This window comes from Somniosus microcephalus, chromosome 3 (genome assembly GCF_052327205.1).
Source record: "Somniosus microcephalus isolate GS21.2 chromosome 3, FLI_Smic_1.0, whole genome shotgun sequence".
In the NCBI taxonomy this organism is placed as follows: domain Eukaryota; kingdom Metazoa; phylum Chordata; class Chondrichthyes; order Squaliformes; family Somniosidae; genus Somniosus; species Somniosus microcephalus.
This window is the reverse complement of record NC_140989.1, coordinates 181907688-181927078: the sequence shown is the minus strand read 5'-3', so window position 1 is coordinate 181927078 and position 19391 is coordinate 181907688. Positions and strand designations below refer to the sequence as shown.

Below are 19391 nucleotides of genomic sequence, written 5' to 3'. Positions count from 1 at the left end.
AGAGGATCGGAAGTGCCGGTTTCCCGCGCATGCGCAGTGCATGCAGGAAACCGGCAATTCCATTCAGCCTACGGGTGAGTACCCCGTGCATACTCACCCGGGGAGAGCCGAATTTCTGGGCCAATGCCCACTCGTTGCTTGTGTTAGACTATTCTTGCGTGAAGCTTTGCTTTCCCCCCAGCTTTATAGCAGCGTAAGCAGCCAGTGATAACACTGTTTCCCATTACCATCGCTGTGAAAGTAGAACCAGTATTTAATACAGCAAAAGTGCCGTCCAAGAAACAATGGGGGAGAAATTTGTATGGTTTGTGCCACATGTTAGTGCCACGAGAGCTTTAACGTCACCTGATGCCGGTTCCAGCGCCGCACACCATAGGTGTTGCCGGTAGCGCTGCAGCTGAATGCGATCACCGGGGACCTCGCCATCACGGAGATCATGACGTCGGTGAGTGTGCAATGCTTACTTGACACCCGATCTCCCAAATTCGTTACAGCCAATGAACTTACCAGCTGGAGTAAACAACGACTGCTTCAGGTGGCGTGCAGCAGCAGGAAGCCAGCTCGAGTGACGCTATTTAAAGGGATCATCACTAATCACAAGGACTTGACAGGTTTTTGAAGTTTGAGTGGCTGTGTGCTACTTCCTGCTACTGGAAGAGTTTTCTTTAGTAATTTCAAGGTTATTTGGTATCAGGGAGTGTTCTGGCAAGTACAAAACTGCATAATTATTTCTGAAAAGCTTCAACCTACAACACTTGCTAAAAGTCATGGGGGCTGTACTGGCAGTGGACCTTGCCCCCCCAGGATTTATGGCAGAGGCAGCGAGACAATCGGCCTTCCGGACGGGCTCTCCGTGACTGGCTCATCAGACTCCAATTCGCATGAATGAAACCCCAGATCCCCGTAGCTCACCACATCCCCATCACACAATCCCTGTCTCACGCCAAATCACAGCGTCCTCCTGGGTGCAAAGGTGAAATGAGAGAGACCACAAAATATTCCAAACACAATTCGTAAATTTATCTATAAACATATCACACATCACATGAATTCTAATAACTAATGACCATTGTGCCTGCCATAGTTGAATATCTGTCTTTGTGTGCAAGGTGTGAGATGTGGGTGTGAGTGTTGCTAGGTAGGGATTGTTGGTGGGTGAGTGCTGGGGTTGTGGTGCATTGAGCAGTGTGTGAGGCTTGTGGTACAGATCATGGTATGCAGCATTTGTTGAAGCCTTCACTCACCCTGATCACCCATGTGAGCTTGTTAAACTTCCTCCTGCACTGTGTGTGGGTCCTGGGAACCACAGTGCAGTCCATGACATGGTGTGCCACCTCCCTCCACACAGTCCGGCAGACTTGTGGAGAGGGCCTCCTGCGAGTTGGCGGATACAGGACCGCCCACCTTCTCTCCACCACTAAAACCAATGCCTCCAAAGCTTCATCGGAAAACCTCCGGGCTCTTTCCCTGGGGCAGCGATCAGCCATCAGGATTTGTAACTAAGTGCTCCTTCTCATTGTCCACCTTCTTATGGTTGTTGAGGCAGCTGCACACCCAACAATACTGAGGATGAGGTGCTGCAGCATCAATGAACCTCCCCTTTAAGCAGTGGGAAAAGCCTGTGGCAATCATTACTTGAGTTTAGACTACACCTGATGTAAGAATCATGAAAGTTTAAGAAAGAAAATACTTTAAAATATTGGTTAAATAGTATAATACAGTTAATTTACCTGACTGACTTATTGTATTGCAAAACCCCCTATTTTCTTGTTCCAATAGTATAGTCTGAGATACCCCCTTTATTCTTGCTACAATGGTACAGTCCTTAAGCTTGTCACATGATATCCAGCCATTTTACAGTTCAAGCTCCACGAGGCTAGAGAGAAGGTAAAGGCTTTGAGGGCTGGAGCAATACAGTTTTTGACCATGTTCGTTTAAACGTGTTTTGCTTTGTAATTCTGTTTGTAAGGTGTTACAGTAAACAGTTTAAAGACAAAGTTACGTTTTGGAACGTTTTATTTCGACACGCATCTACTTGTTGTTAAAAGCCTCAAAGCTCAGTGGCTGCATGTTTGGAAATTACGAAGCGCCACTACATTAGTCAAAAACTAGCTCCCTGAGAAGGAAAGGACAGAATTGTCGGCGAACGTATACATGAATGGTCACGGAGCCAGACAACAATATAAGAAAGCGAAGGTACAGTGACTGTTACTTGCCTTGTTCATTCTATTGAGAAGCTAAATAAGAGCTGCGGGTAAAATGGCCGAGGCCTTATGGAGCCGTGAGGAGCTTCCCCCAGCCAGAAGGATTGTTGGCCAAAAGAGGGAAGTAAAGCTCACCCCAAAGGCAATGGAAGAGAAGTTACAAGGAAGAATAGGTACAAGGAGGGCTAAATTAGCTCAGATAACTGGAAAAATGAAGATAATTGATTGTCTCATGGAAGATAGTGCTAACATTAAGAAAGTTGAAGACATAATGCATTATGATTTCTCCAAGTTGCATGAAGAATTTAATGTACTCAATGAAGATGTATTAGCACTTCTGTCTGAAGAAGAGGGAAACGCTGATCAGCACAACTGGTTTGATCTTAAATCATCCAGCATTAAGGACTATGTCAAGGCCACAGAACAGTGGATGTTAAAGATTCGTCAAGATGCTGATACAGCAGAGAAAGATAAAGATGACGATGAAGTCGGACCAGATGATAGCATTTCAGAGACTTCAGCCAGACTGAGCAAAAATTGAAAAGAAGGTAGCTCTGTTTCTGGACACAGGTCAGTCGCTTCTACCACATGCTCGTTGCGACGCATGAGAGAGGAGGTTGAACGGGCAGCGTTGATGGTGCGTGCAGCATCTTTAGTGGAGAAGCAAGCTCTTGAACGGGAAGAGGCCCAACTGCAGGCCCAACTTGCAGGCCCAACTGCAGGCCCAACAGGCCCAAGAGGCCCAACTGCAGGCCCAACAACAGGCCCAAGTGCAGGCAAAGAAAGAACAGCTGGAGATAAAAACAGCTATTGCGGTCTCAGATGCCAAGTTGAGTGTGTATGAAGATTATGAAGGCTCACAGGATGGCATGAACGAATACTGCCAGTCAATGTTGTCACACAGAGTTGGATCCAGGGCACCTTCAAGAGTTAAAAGAGAGTCTGAAGGCCATCTCCTGGCATTACAGCGTGGAAGAGAGGCCTCTCCGCTAACAGGAGCATGTGATGCTACCCCAGACGTCAGACAGTCTAGACTAGACCCTGCTGATGACCACCAGAGGCCTGAAGACACAGGGAGAAGCCTATACCGAGTGATGCAACGTCAGAACGAAATTACAGAGGTGCTTGTAAAACAACAGAATCTGTTTCGACTCCCTCAAAGAGACATACCAGTGTTCCAAGGCGACCCACTCAAGTATAAGCCCTTCATCAGATCCTTCGAACAAGCCATTGACTCCAAAACAGAGAGCAGCAGTGATAAGTTGTATTACCTGGGACAGTACACCAGTGGTAAACCACAAGACCTGGTCAGAAGCTGTGAACACATGAGACCGGACCGGGGATACATAGAAGCCAGGAAGTTGCTGCAGGAGCACTATGGTAACGAGCTGAAGATAGCCATTGCATATATTGAAAAGGCTATCAAGTGGCCACAGATCAGATCGGAGGACGGGGAGGCATTGAACACATATGTTCTTTTTCTCATAGGATGTCGCAACACCATGGAGGATGTTGAATTCATGGAAGAGATGGACAATCCTATGACTATGAGAATCTTCATCTCTAAGCTTCCTTACAGGATGAGAGAACAATGGAGAAGAACAGCCTTTGAGATAATGGAGAGACGGCAAGGTAGAGCCAGGTTTGCAGACTTAGTGAATTTCATAGACAAACAGGCTAAAGTTGCTATGGACCCATTGTTCGGAAACATCCAGGATGTCAGCCCGACTACTGATGGAAGAGTGAAAGCCAAGCCTGCTGAATCAAAGACGCTCAGGAAAGGTGGTTCCAGGGGAAGCAGCTTTGCAACTATCGTCACTCCGGCTGGGGAAGAAAAGTCTCAGAACTCATCTCCCAAAAAGAGCAGCACAGTTTCGCCTGCTAATGCCTTTCAGAAGCCATGTTTATTCTGCCAGAAGAATCATACATTGGAGTTCTGCAGTGACATCAAAGCACAGCCACATAAAGACAGAATCGAATTTCTGAAGCACAGTGGCCTATGTTTTGGATGTCTCTCTCAGGGGCACCTGAGTAGAAACTGTAAGCAAAGAACAACATGCAGAGAGTGCACTCGGAAACATCCCAGTCTGCTGCATATCCACAAAGAAGAACAAGTCTCTAAGAAGAGTGAAGAAAACAATACCGACGAGAAGGTTGTTTCAAGTGCTCTGGTGTCGCTAGAACCAGAGACTTGTGGATTCACTGGGGCCGGTGACAGTGATTGTATTCTTGCCATCGTACCTGTAAAGATCAAGTCTAAGAGGAGTGAGAAGTTTGTGGAGACTTACGCCTTCATGGATCCAGGTAGTTCGGCAATGTTCTGCACAGAATCACTCATGCGACAGCTGAACGTTAGAGGCAGAAGAACAGAAATCCTATTACGCACCATGGGTCATGAGAAGTCAATGCAAAGTTATATCCTGTCAGACTTAGAAGTGTGTGGACTTGAAGAGAAGGACTTCATAGACCTGCCTAATGTTTTCACACAGAGGGAGATTCCTGTTAGAATAGGGAACTTAGCCCTGCAGAAGGATGTGGAGAGATGGCCTTACCTGGAAAAGGTGCATCTCCCATATATTGAAGCAGAAATTGGCCTATTAATTGGAACCAATGCCTACAAAACTATGGAGCCATGGCAGGTGATAAACAGCAAGGATGATAGACCCTACACAGTCAGGACAGCCCTTGGATGGGTAGTCAATGGGCCGGTAAGGAGAGATGATGGCAACAAGTCGAACAAGGAGCAACGACAAAATGTAACAGTTAATTGTATCTCTATCGCAAGCATTGAAGAGCTGTTGATACAGCAGTTCAACGCAGACTTTTCAGAACGCAGCTGTGAGGAAAAGACAGAGATGTCACAAGAAGACCATCAGTTCATGGATTTGATGACAAGGCCTACACAGTTCATTGATGGCCACTATCACATTGGTTTGCCACTGAGAAGACAGACCGCAAAGATGCTGAACAATCGCTGCATAGCAGAGCAGCGCGCCATCAGTCTAAAGAGAAAGCTGAACAAGAACCCCGACCTTCACGAAGACTACAAAGGCTTCATGAGAAACATCATAGCGAAAGGCTATGCTGTAAAAGTGCCCGAGGAACAGTTGAACAGAGACGATGGAAGGGTCTGGTACATTCCTCATCACGGTGTGTATCACCCAAAGAAGAAAAAGATCCGTGTAGTGTTTGACTGCCCCACCTCGTTCAGAGGAACTTCACTGAATGACCAGCTGCTTCAAGGTCCTGATCTTACTAATACCCTCATTGGCGTCTTGACGAGGTTTAGACAAGAGCTCATTGCCATGATGGCAGACATAGAATCAATGTTCTACCAAGTCAGAATCCCTGATGAAGATGCTGATCTTCTGCGTTTCCTTTGGTGGCCAGACGGCGACATTAGTCAAGCTATGGTGGAATGTAGAACGGCTGTACACTTGTTCGGAGCCACATCATCTCCCAGCTGTGCAAGCTACGCTCTCAGAAAAACTGCAGAAGATGGCAAAGGCAAAGCACCATCAGAGGCTGTGGAGACAATCTTCAGAAACTTTTATGTCGGTGACTGTCTGAAGTCCGTGTCAACAGAAGACGATGCCATTGCACTGTCAAGAGACCTTAGAACTCTGTGTTCGAATGGAGGATTCCATCTGACTAAGTGGATAAGCAACAGCAGAGCAGTTCTAGCTTCTATCCCAGAAAAGGAAAGAGCCACTGAAGTCAAAGATCTGGACCTGAGCCACGATGTCCTTCCTATTGAGAGAGCTCTTGGTGTACAATGGTGCATTGAGTCAGACACGTTCAACTTCAGAATAATGGTGAACGAAAGACCATCCACAAGACGAGGGATTCTCTCCATGGTCAGTTCCATCTACAACCCTCTTGGATTCCTGGCACCACTCATTCTGCCGGTGAAGCTGATCCTACGAGAGCTGTGTAGAGACAAGAGAGGATGGGATGAAGATATCCCAGAAGGTCAAGCTCAGAGATGGCTCAGATGGTTGACAGATTTGCAACAACTTTCTAGCTTCAACATCAGTAGATGCATCAGGCCTGTGAGTTTTGGAGTTACAAAGACGGCTCAACTACATCATTGCTACCAGTGCCACGAGCTAATAAGTTTAGAGAGAGTAAGATAGATAAGCTAAATACGTGGCTTGAGCAGTGGTGCAAGGGAGAGGGATTTAAATTCTTGAGGCATTGGAACCAGTTCTTGGGGAGGAGTGACCTGTACCAAGGGGACGGTCTACACCTGAACTGTGAGGGAGCCGATGTCCTCGGGGTAATATTTTCTAGGGCGGTTCGGGAGGATTTAAACTAATTTGGCAGGGGGATGGGAACCTAGGTAGTGGAAAAGAGGGAAGTCATATGAAGTCAGAAATAGGTGGTAGAAAGGTGAGAAGCAATAAGCAAAGGAGAGAAACACAAAGGGCCAAACTAATTCACAATGAGAGTGTGAAAAAAGCAAGCCTGAAGGCTTTGTATCTTAATGCTAGAAGCATTAGGAACAAGGTGGATGAATTAGTTGTGGAAATAGAGGTAAACAAGTATGATTTGATTGGGATTACAGAAACGTGGCTGCAGGGTGGGCAAGGCTGGGAACTTAACATCCAGGGATATACAATATTTAGGAAGGATCGGCAAAAAGGTAGGGGAGGTGGGGTAGCATTGCTGGTAAAGGAGGGGATTAATGCAATGGAAAGGAAGGATATTAACTCGGATGAAACGGAATCTGTATGGGTAGAAATGAGAAATAGCAAGGGGAGGAAAACGTTAGTGGGTGTGATATATAGGCCTCCAAATAGTAATATGGAGGTGAGGGAAGGCATAAAAAGGGAAATTAGAGAAGCGTGCGATAAGAGCACAGCTGTCATCACGGGTGACTTTAATTTACATATTGATTGGACTACCCAAATTAGTAAAAATTCTGAGGAGGAGGAATTCCTGGAATGTTTTCGGGACGGTTATCTGGACCAATATGTCGAGGAGCCGACTCGAGATCAGGCCATTTTAGACTGGGTATTGTGCAATGAGAAGGGACTTATCAGCAATCTTCTTGTTCGAGGCCCCTTGGGTCAGAGCGATCATAATATGATCGAGCTCTCAGTCGAGATGGAGAGTGAGGAAATTGAATCAGAGACTAAGGTCCAGAACTTAAATAAAGGGAATTACGAGGGTATGAGACGGGAATTGGGTAAGATTGATTGGGTGGTGTTTCTGGGGGGATTGACAGTGGATAGACAATGGCAAGCATTCAAAGATAGAATGGAAGAATTCCAGAACATGTTTATACCGGTTTGGCATAAAAATAAACCTAAAAAGGTGACTCAACCGTGGATAACGAGGGAAATTAGGGACAGCATAAAATCAAAAAAAAGGGCATATCAACTGGCAAAAAAAAGCACCAGACCGGAAGATTGGGGGCAGTACAGGATACAGCAAAAGAGGACAAAGGGATTAATCAGGAAGGGGAAAATAGAATACGAAAGTAAACTTGCAGCAAACATAAAGACAGACTGCAAAAGCTTTTATCGGTATATCAGGAGGAAAAGACTGGTAAAATCCCAAGTCGGTCCCTTGCAGTCTGATTCGGGAGAATATATAATGGAGAATAAGGAAATGGCAGACCAATTAAACTCATACTTTGGCTCTGTATTCACAAAGGAGGACACAAATAACCTCCCAGGAATATCGGCAAACATAGGGACTAATGAGAGGGAGGAGCTGACAGAAATTAGTATCTCTAGGGATATGGTGTTGGGTAAGTTGAGGGGACTGAAGGCCGACAAATCCCCGGGGCCTGATAAACTACATCCTAGGGTACTTAAGGAGGTGGCCCTGGAGATAGCAGATGCTCTAAGGATCATCTTCCGGAACTCCATTGACTCGGGAACAGTACCCGTGGATTGGAGGGTAGCTAATGTTACCCCAATATTTAAAAAGGGGGGTAGAGAGAAAGCAGGGAATTATAGACCAGTAAGCCTTACATCGGTTGTGGGCAAAATGCTAGAGTCCATTATTAAGGATAAAATAGCGGAGCACTTGACAAATGGGGAAAGGATCGGACAGAGTCAACATGGATTTACAAAGGGTAAATCGTGTTTGACTAATCTGCTGGAATTTTTTGAGGAAGTAACTGGTAAAATAGATGGGGGAGAGCCAGTGGATGTGGTGTACCTTGACTTCCAGAAAGCCTTCGATAAGGTTCCACACAAAAGATTATCATGCAAAATTAAGGCTCATGGGATTGGGGACAAAGTATTAACGTGGATAGAGAACTGGCTGGCGGATAGAAAACAGAGAGTTGGAATAAACGGCTCATTTTCGGAGTGGCAGGCAGTGACCAGCGGGGTGCCGCAAGGATCTGTCCTGGGACCCCAGCTGTTCACAATATATATAAATGATCTGGATCAGGGAATTGGATGCAATATTTCCAAATTCGCTGACGACACTAAACTAGGAGGAGGGGTGGGCTCTGATGAGGATGTCAGGAGGCTACAGTGCGATTTGGACAGGTTGGGGGAATGGGCGGATACGTGGCAGATGCACTATAATGTGGATAAATGCGAGGTTATCCACTTTGGGGGTAAAAACAGGAGGGTAGATTATTATCTAAATGGCAATAGATTGGGAGATGGGGAAGTGCAGAGGGACCTGGGTGTTCTTGTGCACCAGTCACTGAAGGAGAGCATGCAGGTGCAACAGGCGATTAAGAAGGCAAATGGTATGTTGGCCTTCATATCAAGGGGGTTCGAGTATAGGAATAGGGATACCTTACTACAGCTGTACAAGGTGCTGGTGAGACCGCATCTGGAGTATTGTGTACAGTTTTGGTCGCCCCATCTGCGGAAGGATGTTCTTGCCATGGAAAGAGTGCAACGGCGATTCACCAGGCTGATACCTGGAATGGCGGGAATGACCTACGAAGAGAGATTAAATAGTTTGGGCTTGTACTCACTGGAGTTTAGAAGATTGAGAGGGGATCTCATCGAAACATATAAAATTATGGCAGGCCTGGACAGGCTGAATTCAGAGAGAATGTTTCCAATGGCCGGGGAGCACAGAACCAGGGGCCACAGTCTAAAAATAGCGGGCAAATCATTTAAAACAGAGATGAGGAAGAATTTCTTCACTCAAAGAGTGGTGAGCCTGTGGAATTCCCTGCCACAGAGGGCTGTGAAGGCTAATTCAATAAATATTTTCAAGAGAGAATTGGATATATTTCTGAAGGCTAAGGGGATTAAGGGTTACGGAGAAAAGGCGGGGACGGGGTACTGAACTGGTAAGATCAGCTATGATCTCAGACGAAGATCAGCCATGATCTCATTGAATGGCGGAGCAGGCTCGAAGGGCCGAATGGCCTACTCCTGTTCCTATCTCTATGTTTCTATGTTTCTCGGACGCCAGTGAGGACGGCTATGGCACAGCTACTTACCTCTTGCTGACAAATCAACAGGGCCAGAAACATTGTGCCTTACTCCAATCAAGAAAGGTAGTCATATCTACAAGCTGGACCCTACACTGCAAGATGGAGTACTGAGGGTGGGAGGGCGACTAAACAAATCTGCTATGCCAGAGGAGGCCAAGCATCCTGCTATCCTTTCTAAGGACCTCCGGGTTGCTACTCTCATTCTTCAGCATATACACCAGAGTATTGTACACAGTGGGAGGACCATGTGCTTGTGAAGCTAAGACAAAGATACTGGATTCCAGGAGCTAATTCTGTAATAAGAAAAATACTCTTTGAATGCATTGTTTGCAGATGGTTACACGACCCTGGAAAGACCGATCACAAAGCTCTGCCTGCTACAAGAAGCAGCGTGAAAGGTTCCTGAACAGAAAAAAGTGGACATTTATATTGTAAGTATGTTGAACTCATTAGTTTATGACTCTTAAGAATGTTTGAGTAATTGATATGCTTCATGTGCCTAGTCAATTAGGGTCCGGAATGTAAGAGTCATGAAAGTTTAAGAAAGAAAATACTTTAAAATATTGGTTAAATAGTATAATACAGTTAATTTACCTGACTGACTTATTGTATTGAGAAACCCCCTATTTTCTTGTTCCAATAGTATAGTCTGAGATACCCCCTTTATTCTTGCTACAATGGTACAGTCCTTAAGCTTGTCACATGATATCCAGCCATTTTACAGTTCAAGCTCCACGAGGCTAGAGAGAAAGTAAAGGCTTTGAGGGCTGGAGCAATACAGTTTTTGACCGTGTTCGTTTAAACGTGTTTTGCTTTGTAATTCTGTTTGTAAGGTGTTACAGTAAACAGTTTAAAGACAAAGTTACGTTTTGGAACGTTTTATTTCGACACGCGTCTACTCGTTGTTAAAAGCCTCAAAGCTCAGTGGCTGCATGTTTGGAAATTACGAAGTGCCACTACACCTGATATTGGCCGATTTCAGTGTTACGCCAATGAGCTTGGGTTTTTAAGAGGAGAATCATGACTGCAATCATTTTAATGAGTGAGGACGAATTTTGCGTGTAGCCTAGACGATTTTCACCTGGCACTACTTGAACCATTTTTAATCTAAACACTGCCCATTTCTTGGCTATAATGAATTTCTAGCCCATAGTGATTGACGTGGTACAAGATTCAGATCCCTTGCCAGAGATTTAGCTTAAGGAGGTTGGTTACTGTGCCACAGAGGATTATACAGACGAGGGCGGCAAAATTCGACTCCATAGTGCCCATTGTTTGGGTACCACGGGTATTGTTTTGGTTCCAGAATGGTATTAGCAGCGCCTGTGCACACTTCTGGTGCAGGCCACGCCAGATGCCATCTTGGGTAGAGCGGTAGTGTAGATAAGAACATAAGAACATAAGAAATAGGAGCAGGAGTAGGCCAATCGGCCCCTCGAGCCTGCTCCACCATTCAATAAGATCATGGCTGATCTGATCCTAACCTCAAATCTTCTATCACTCTGCATCCACCCGAACCCATGTGATCTCCCGGGAGAGGCGAAAAACTAGATAAAGACCCAATGGCCAATTTGGGAGAAAAAAATCTGGGAAATTCCTCTCCGACCCATCTAGGCGATCGAAATTCTTCCAGGAGATCACTCTGTCCCTATATTTTCTACAGTAAAGGGGGCGAGCGCCGTTAGTATGCAGCGTAGGCAGATCGTGACATCAATCGGCGTGCAACGCTGATTTGACGCCAGCGCTGCCATTTTGGAGCTCATCGCTCCAGCTAATGCCCTCTCTTAAACACGCTCAGCTGAGCACACGTTCAGCAACAGGAAGGACCCCCCCACCAGTGCTATTTAAAGAGATCTTAAACTACTTACAGGTTAGTTGATGGTTTATTTCTTCTGGCTTTTACTGAGTTTGTACAAGTGTTTGGTGCTTTCTAGAGTTCTTTAAAGTTGCCAAAGTCTACAGGGAGCGGGTGTGGCAGGTGCTGAAGGACTTTCTCCTGACTTCAAGTATTCTGCACAAACCACTTGCTCCCAGACATGGGTGGGCCTTCCCCTTGGAATACAGCATGACTGGGAGAATGAGCAGTGGCCACGCAGAGCAGGACAAGCTGCTGGAAGAGAGAGGAGGAGGAGGGGGAGAAGGGCTCTCAGCAGGAGGCCATATGCGCCCAGGGTGTTCGGGGAGCAATTCTCCTACCGGAACCTCGGTGAGGAACAATGTGTCAGACGTCTGAGCTTCACTAAGGACGTCCTCACTGAAATCTGCCACTTGCAGCCACAACTGCAACCTCAGAGCAGGGCGAGGACCGCGTTGCCAGTGGCTGTGAAGGTGACCGTGGTGATGAACTTTTATGCGTCGGGCTCCTTCTAGGCTGGAGCAGGAGGTATTTGCAATGTCTCCCAGTTTGCCGTCCACTGTTCCATAAGGGAGGTCACGAAGGCTCTGTGTTCCAAGAGAGCTGACTATGTTTCATGCTCCCTGGCCAGAGACCAGCAGGCTGTGCGAGCACGCAGATTCACGAGGATTGCAGGCTTCCCCATGGTGTAGGGTGTCAACCACTGCACGCTCGTCGTTTTGCAGCGCCACATGCATGTAAACTCTGCCATGTACTGGAACCGCAAGGGATTCCACTCCCTCAACGTCCAGCTGGTGTGCGACCATAGGCAGCGAATCATGCAGGGCAATGCCCGGTATCCTGGCAGCAGTCATGATGCCTTCATTCTGTGGCAGTCCGCTGCGGCAGCTGCATTTCAGACACCATGGCAAACCAAAGGATGGCTACTGGGCGACAAGGGCTATCCTTTGACAACATGGTTCATGACTCCAGTGTGCAATCCACACACACGTGCACAGCATTCATACTATGAAAGCCGTGCTGCCACAGGAAATGTGATAGAGCAGAGCATCGGGTGCTGAAACATGCTTCTGCTGCCTGGACCGCTCTGGAGGAGCCCTGCAGTACTCGGCACAGGGTGTCAAGATTCCTGGTGGTCTGCTCCATGCTGCACAACCTCGCCATCATGAGGACACAGCCCTTGCCACCAGCCATACGGCGAGCAGCTGAGGAGGAGGACAGGGAGGAGGCAACATAGGCAGCCCCTTTCTGGCCAGGCTGTCCGTGACCAATTCGTCCAGTTCCTACGGCAGCTCCAATTCCCCATTCACCAACAGTCCCACACCATACCTTCCCTCTGTCACTGACCATCACAGCGTCCGCTTGGCCACAATGCAAAAATACAACCCAATACAAAATAAACATTCCAAACCAAACTTATGAATGAAATCATGCTATATTTCATACAAACATAAACTAATCACCCATGTGCATTCCCTTAGTGCCTGTCTTCCATGTGCCTTGAGGTATGAGTCCTGACTGATAGAGATTGTTGGTAGATGAATGATAGGGGTGTAGTGCATTGAGCAGTGTGTGAGGCTAGTGGTGTAGCCAGTGGGATATGGCATTTGAAGATGCATTCTCTAGCCTTGACCGCTCGTGTGATGTCATTGAATTTTTGCGGCACTGCATCCAGGTCCTCGGGGCTTGACTGCTGGCATTGCTGCCATGGCTATCTGCTTCCACTGCCTTCGCAGAGTTTGTCTGGAGGGCCTCCTGGCCCCCTGTGGATAAAGGGCCTCTCTCCTCCTGTCCACTTCCTCTACCAAGGCCTCAAGTGCAGCGTCCGAGAACCTTGGCGCAAGCTCTCTCCCCTGTTGGGCCGTTAGTCAGTGTTCTTGCAGGTCAGACTCTCTTCCCCAGCCACTTCCAGCACCTGCTCCAGCCAGAATGCACCTCCCCTTTCAGAGGTGATAGCCTTGCATGAACTTGGGCCCCCTGCCAAGACATTCAATTATTCAACGGCGCGTTTAGCGCTGCCTCAACGCTACAATCATTTAAAATAGCAGGCGGCACAAAGTTTGCCTGTATCAGAATCTACAGATATTGCGATCCCCGCGCCCGTTTTCTGGGGCTATCAAATTTAGCCCCCTAGGCCTCAGGCTTGAGTTGGTACACAAAGCCAAAAACAAAATGCCCTCCATTTTGATTATTTGATCCCTAACTCTTATGCACTGTGTCTGTAATGGGCTGGTTTAGGGGTGTGTCTTGATGTGTCAAAATTAATGCAAAAATAATTATTAATGTTTGGGGCATCATTGTACTGATGCTTTGGTACTTTAAATTGAGTTGTATTGATGCTTTTGAAAAAAAAACAGATTGGTCGCCTAATTAATTAATGGGGCTCAATATAGCCTTGACAGTTAAGTTATCAATAAAGGGAGAATTCCATTTATCAAGAAACAATCTGCAGTTGAAAGGAGGCACGTTCTGAGTTTTATAAAGTCCTTTGCCCTAACTATAATCGTCCAAAGTTCTCTTGATTCAGGAACCGTCCCTTTAGATTGGAAAATTGTGCATGTCACTCCGTCATTTAAAAATGGTGAGAGAGGGAAACCAGGGAATTATAGACCAGTTAGCCTAACATCTGTTGTCAGGAAATTGCGAGAGTCTATAATTAAGGAAAGGGTGGCTGAACACCTCAAAAATTTTCAGTTGATCAGAGAGCCTGCATGGATTTGTAAAAGGTAGGTCATGCCTGACAAACCTGATTGAATTTTTTGAACAGGTGACTAAAGTAGTGGACAGGGGAATGTCGATGGATGTTACTAATATGGATTTCCAGAAGGCATTTGATAAAGTCCCTCATAACTGACTGTTAACTAAGGTAGAAGCCCACGGAATTGAGGGCAAATTATTCACCTGGTTAGGAAATTGGCTGAGTGGCAGGAGACAGGGAGTAGGGATAATGGGCAGGTACTCAAATTGGCCAGAGGTGACTAGTGGTGTCCCGCAGGGATTTGTGTTGGGGCCTCAAATACTCACAGTATTTATTAACTACTTAGGTGATAGCATAGAAAGTCAGTTATCCAAATTTGCCGATGACACAAAGATAGGCAGGATTGTAGGCAGTGTAGATGAAAGCATAAAATTACAAAGGGACATCGACAGATTAAGTGAATGGGCAAAACTGTGGCAAATGGATTTCAATGTAGGCAAATGTGAAGTCATCCACTTTGGACCTAAAAAAGATAGAACAGGGTACCTTCTAAATGGTGAAAGGTTAAAAACAGTGACGGTATAAAGAGACTTGAGGGTCCAGGTACATGGATCATTAAGATGTCATGAACAGGTACAGAAAATAACCAAAAAGACTATTGGAATGCTGGCCTTTCTATCTAGAGGACTAGAATACAAGGGGGTAGAAGTTATGCTGCAGCTGTACAAAACTCTGGTTAGACCACACCTGGAGTATTGTGAGCAGTTCTGGGCACCACACCTTAGGAAGGATATAATGGCCTTGGAGAGAGTGCAGCGTAGGTTTACCAGAATGATACCCTGATTTTAAGGGTTAAGTTACGAAGAGAGATTATACAAATTAGTGTTGTATTCCCTAGAATTTAGAAGGTTAAGGGGTGATCTGATCAAAGGGTTTTCAAGGTATTAAGGGGAACAGATAGGGTAGATAGAGAGAAACTATTTCCACTGGTTGGGGATTCTAGGACTGGGGGGCATAGTCTAAAAATTAGAGCCAGACCTTTCAGGAGTGAAATTCGGAAACACTTCTACACACAAAGGGTGGTAGAAGTTTGGAACTCTTCCACAAACGTCAATTGATGCTGGGTCAATTGTTAATTTTAAATCTGAGATTGATAGCTTTTTGTTAACCAAAGGTATTAAAGGATATGGGCCAAAGTCAGGTATATGGAGTTAGGGCACAGATCAGCCATGATCTCACTGAATGACGGAGCAGGCTCAAGGGGCTGAATGGCCTCCTCCTGTTCCTATGTTCTTTTCGTTTGACCATCTTAAGCTTTTTTTTACATAATCTATTGGCTATGGCCTCTTGGTACATTGGCCTGATTTAAATACTTTTGTAGTAGTTTACACATTGTGAAAAATTAGGTTTAGTCTAACAAGCAGCCATGGTAACCGACAAGTTAAATACAGTACAAAGTCCCTAACGTACACAGCTGAAAGATCAGACAGAATCTGAATCAAGTACATTTATCATTTGCTATATTTTTTTTTCTAGGTTTCTTCCTGCAAGAGAAGTTAGACATTTTTTAACTAAGAAGAAGATTAAAGACAAACTTCAGTATGTGTGGGTTGGTGCTGCTCCATCTTTGACAGGTTCTTCCTGAAACTGTTTTTGACGTTGTTCCTCTGTAGCCGACTCCATTGCCTGACTTGCATTCCAAAAGAAAAGCTAAGGGAGAAGAAAATAAACGTGTCGGTGGATTTTGCAGCTGTTAAATAACGTTACACAATGGAAACAAAGCCGCAATGTCAAGCTGGAGCAATTGCGGCCTTCTTTGTTCCCTCCGACCTTTCTTCTCCCTTCGGTGTTCCAGCCCTCCATTCCTGGGGCTGCAAACCCGGGAGAGTTTGGGAGCAGCGGGAGACGCTGAGATACAAAGGACCGGTGAGTGTAAAGAAGTAAAAAGGAATCGAAGTGTGATGTCACCAGAAAGCAGGTAAGTGATTGGTTGGTGAGTATTTCTCACCTTTTTTCCAAACTTGAATGTCTAAATTTAAGTGCCTTGCTGTAGATTAAAAGATATAAGTGTTCCAAATTTTAAAACTAATTAATTAATTGAGATGGAAGACCAGGCAATGTGTTGTTGTTGTTGCATGTGGGAGCTGGTGGACACCATTGAGGCCCCGGGCGACCACATCGGCAGCAAATGTTGGCTGCTCGAGGAACTTCGGCTCAGAGTTGATGAGCTGGAGTCCGAGCTTCAGACACTGCGACACATTAGGGAGGGGGAGCATTACCTGGACACTATGTTCCAGGAGGCAGTCACACCCACTAGAATAATTACTTCCAATTTGGCCCATGGTCAGGGACAGGAGGGTGTGACTGCAAGCGAGGCAAGTATTGGGATCCAGGAGGTAGTGGTGGAGGAGCCTCAGCCCTTGGCCTTGTCCAACAGATACGAGATTCTTGCTCCCTGTGTGGACGAGGCCAGGGACTGCAGGGAGGATGAGCAAACTGACCACAGCACCGTGGTACAGGGAGCCATTCAAGTGGGGGGAGCAAAAAGAAATGTTGTAGTGATTGGGAACAGAATAGTGAGGGGGATAGATACTGTTCTTTGCAGCCAAGAGCGTGAGTCCTGAAGGCTGTGTTGCCTGCCCGGTGCCAGGGTTAAGGACATCTTCTCTGGGCTGGAGAGAAACTTGGAGTGGAAGAGGGAAGAACCAGTTGTCATGGTCCACGTAGGTACCAATGACATAGGTAGGACAAAGAAAGAGGTTCTGCTGAGAGAGTATGAGCAGCCAGGGGCTAAATTAAAAAGCAGAACCACAAAGGTAATAATCTCTGGATTACTACCTGAGCCAGGAGTGGATTTGCATAGGGTAAATAAGATCAGAGAAATGAACGAGTGGCTCAAAGACTGGTGTGGGAGAAATGGGTTTCGATTTGTGGGGCACTGGCACCAGTACTGGGATAAGAAGGAGCTGTTCTGCTTGGACGGGCTTCACTTGAACCATGCTGGGGCTGAGTCCTGGCAAATCGAATAACTAGGGCTGTAGAGAGGGCTCTAAACTAAATAGTGGGGGGGAGGATCCAAGTGAGCAGGAAAATAAAAAGTCAATGAGAAATGAGAAAGCAATGGAGCAGGCTAGAGATGGGAGAAATATAGAAACATAGAAGATAGGAGCAGGAGTAGGCCATTCGGCCCCTCGAAGTTGCTCCGCCATTCAATGCGATCATGGCTGATCATCCAAATTCAGTACCCTGTCCCTGCTTTCTCCCCATATCCCTTGACCCCTTTAGCCTTAAGAAATGTATCTAACTCCTTCTTGAATATATTTAATGAATTGGCCTCAACTGCCTTCTGTGGTAGAGAATTCCACAGGTTCACCACTCTCTGGGTGAAGAAATTCCTCCTCATCCCTGTCCTAAATGGCTTACCCCTTATCCTTAGACTGTGACCCCTGGTTCTGGACTCCCCCGCCATCGGGAACAGCCTTCCTGCATCTAGTCTGTCTAGTCCTGTTAGAATTTTATAAGTTTCAATGAGATCCCCTCTCATTCTTCTAAACTCTAGCGAATATAAGCCTAATCGACCCAATCTCTCTTCATACGTCATTCCTGCCATCCCAGGTATCAGTCTGGTGAATCTTCGCTGCACTCCCTCCATGGCAAGAACATCCTTCCTCAGATAAGGCGACCAAAACTGCACACAATACTCAAGGTGTGGTCTCACCAAGGCCCTGTATAACTGCAGCAAGACATCCTTGCTCCTGTACTCGAATCCTCTCGCTATGAAGGCCAGCATACCATTTGCCATCTTAACCGCCTGCTGCACCTGCATGCTTACCTTCAGTGACTGGTGCACAAGGACACCCAGGTCTCGTTGCACTTCCCCTTTTCCCAATCGATTGCCGTTCAGATAATAATCTGCCTTCCTGTTTTTGCCACCAAAGTGGATAACCTCGCATTTATCCACATTATACTGCATCTGCCATGCATCTGCCCACTCGCCCAACCTGTCCAAATCGTACTGGAGTTTCTCTGCATCCTCCTCACAACACACACGCCCACCCAGCTTTGTGTCGTCTGCAAATTTGGAGATATTGGCCTAGAAATTCAGTTGCGTTCGCCAGCCGTTAACGCCATAAGAGGGGTAGATTTCCAGCGCTAGGCACTTAGCGCCCGGGCGCAGGCCGATCTGCACCTACGCCCAACTTCAGTTGACATTTAGCGCCGGCGCAAAGTGTTTGCGCCTGCTCAGCTGCGCGCGCAGCTTATGACGTCATTTCGTCGTGCAACGCTGTTTGTGCGCCCCAAACCGGAAATTCAGTGGCGCCCGCCCAATGTGGGCGTGGCGCTGTTAAGAACTGTGAACTGGAACGCAGCAGAGGCCCTGCGGGCCTCGGGGAGCGCTAATTAAAGGGCACTTAGACTGAACTATAAAGGCCAGCCATTTTGCTGCAATGACTTTAGTGCTTTGGATTTCTGGACAGAGACCAAGGAACAGACCTTACTGATTTGGGACAACATAGGAGAGGTATTTTTGGCTTCTGGCCAGAGCTTTGAAATTAGACTCATTGTGATTTCACTGTTTGCAAGTTTATTATGGGAGCTGCATGGGGTTCCAACCCTCAGTTCCAGCATTATGTGCGAAGGGCTCGCAGACGCTGTGTGAGAGGGCCAGCCATGCCTAGACGCAGAGGGGCCATCAGGCGTCGGCAACGTAGGCCTTACCCACTCAGGGAATACCGGCAGCAGGTGTCCTATCTCACCATGACTGCCGCGCATTGTGTTAAGAGGCTGCGCTTCAGAAGGGAGGTGGTTGCAGAGATCTGCCAGCTGCTTCACAGAGATCTGCGTCCACAGCTGATGTGCAGGACGTCTCTGTCGGTGGAAGTGAAGGTCACGGTGGCTCTGAACTTTTATGCAAGCGGCTCCTTCCAAGCCGCTGCTGGGGACATAGCGAACACCTCCCAGTTCGCCGTGCATCGCTGCATCCGGCAGGTCACCGATGCCCTTTTCACAAGGAGACACCAATTCATCTCCTTCCCCATGACCCTAGAGAGGCAGGAGCAGCGTGCAGTCGGATTTGCCAGGATCGCCGACTTCCCCATGGTGCAGGGCGCCATTGACTGCACGCATGTGGCTATGCGGGCACCTATCGACAATGCCGAGGATTACCGCAACCGGAAGGGCTACCATTCCCTCAATGTACAGCTGGTG

General features: G+C 46.7%; 1 protein-coding gene across 1 annotated transcript in view; it reads right to left on the bottom strand.

Moving 5' to 3' along the window:
• plg (plasminogen) overlaps positions 1–19391 on the bottom strand; it is a 165876-nt gene that overhangs the window by 117929 nt on the left and 28556 nt on the right. Inside the window, exon 4 of the mRNA XM_085981996.1 lies at positions 15779–15893. Coding sequence (XP_085838122.1) covers positions 15779–15893 — 115 coding nt within the window. The remainder of the gene's footprint in view (positions 1–15778; positions 15894–19391) is intronic.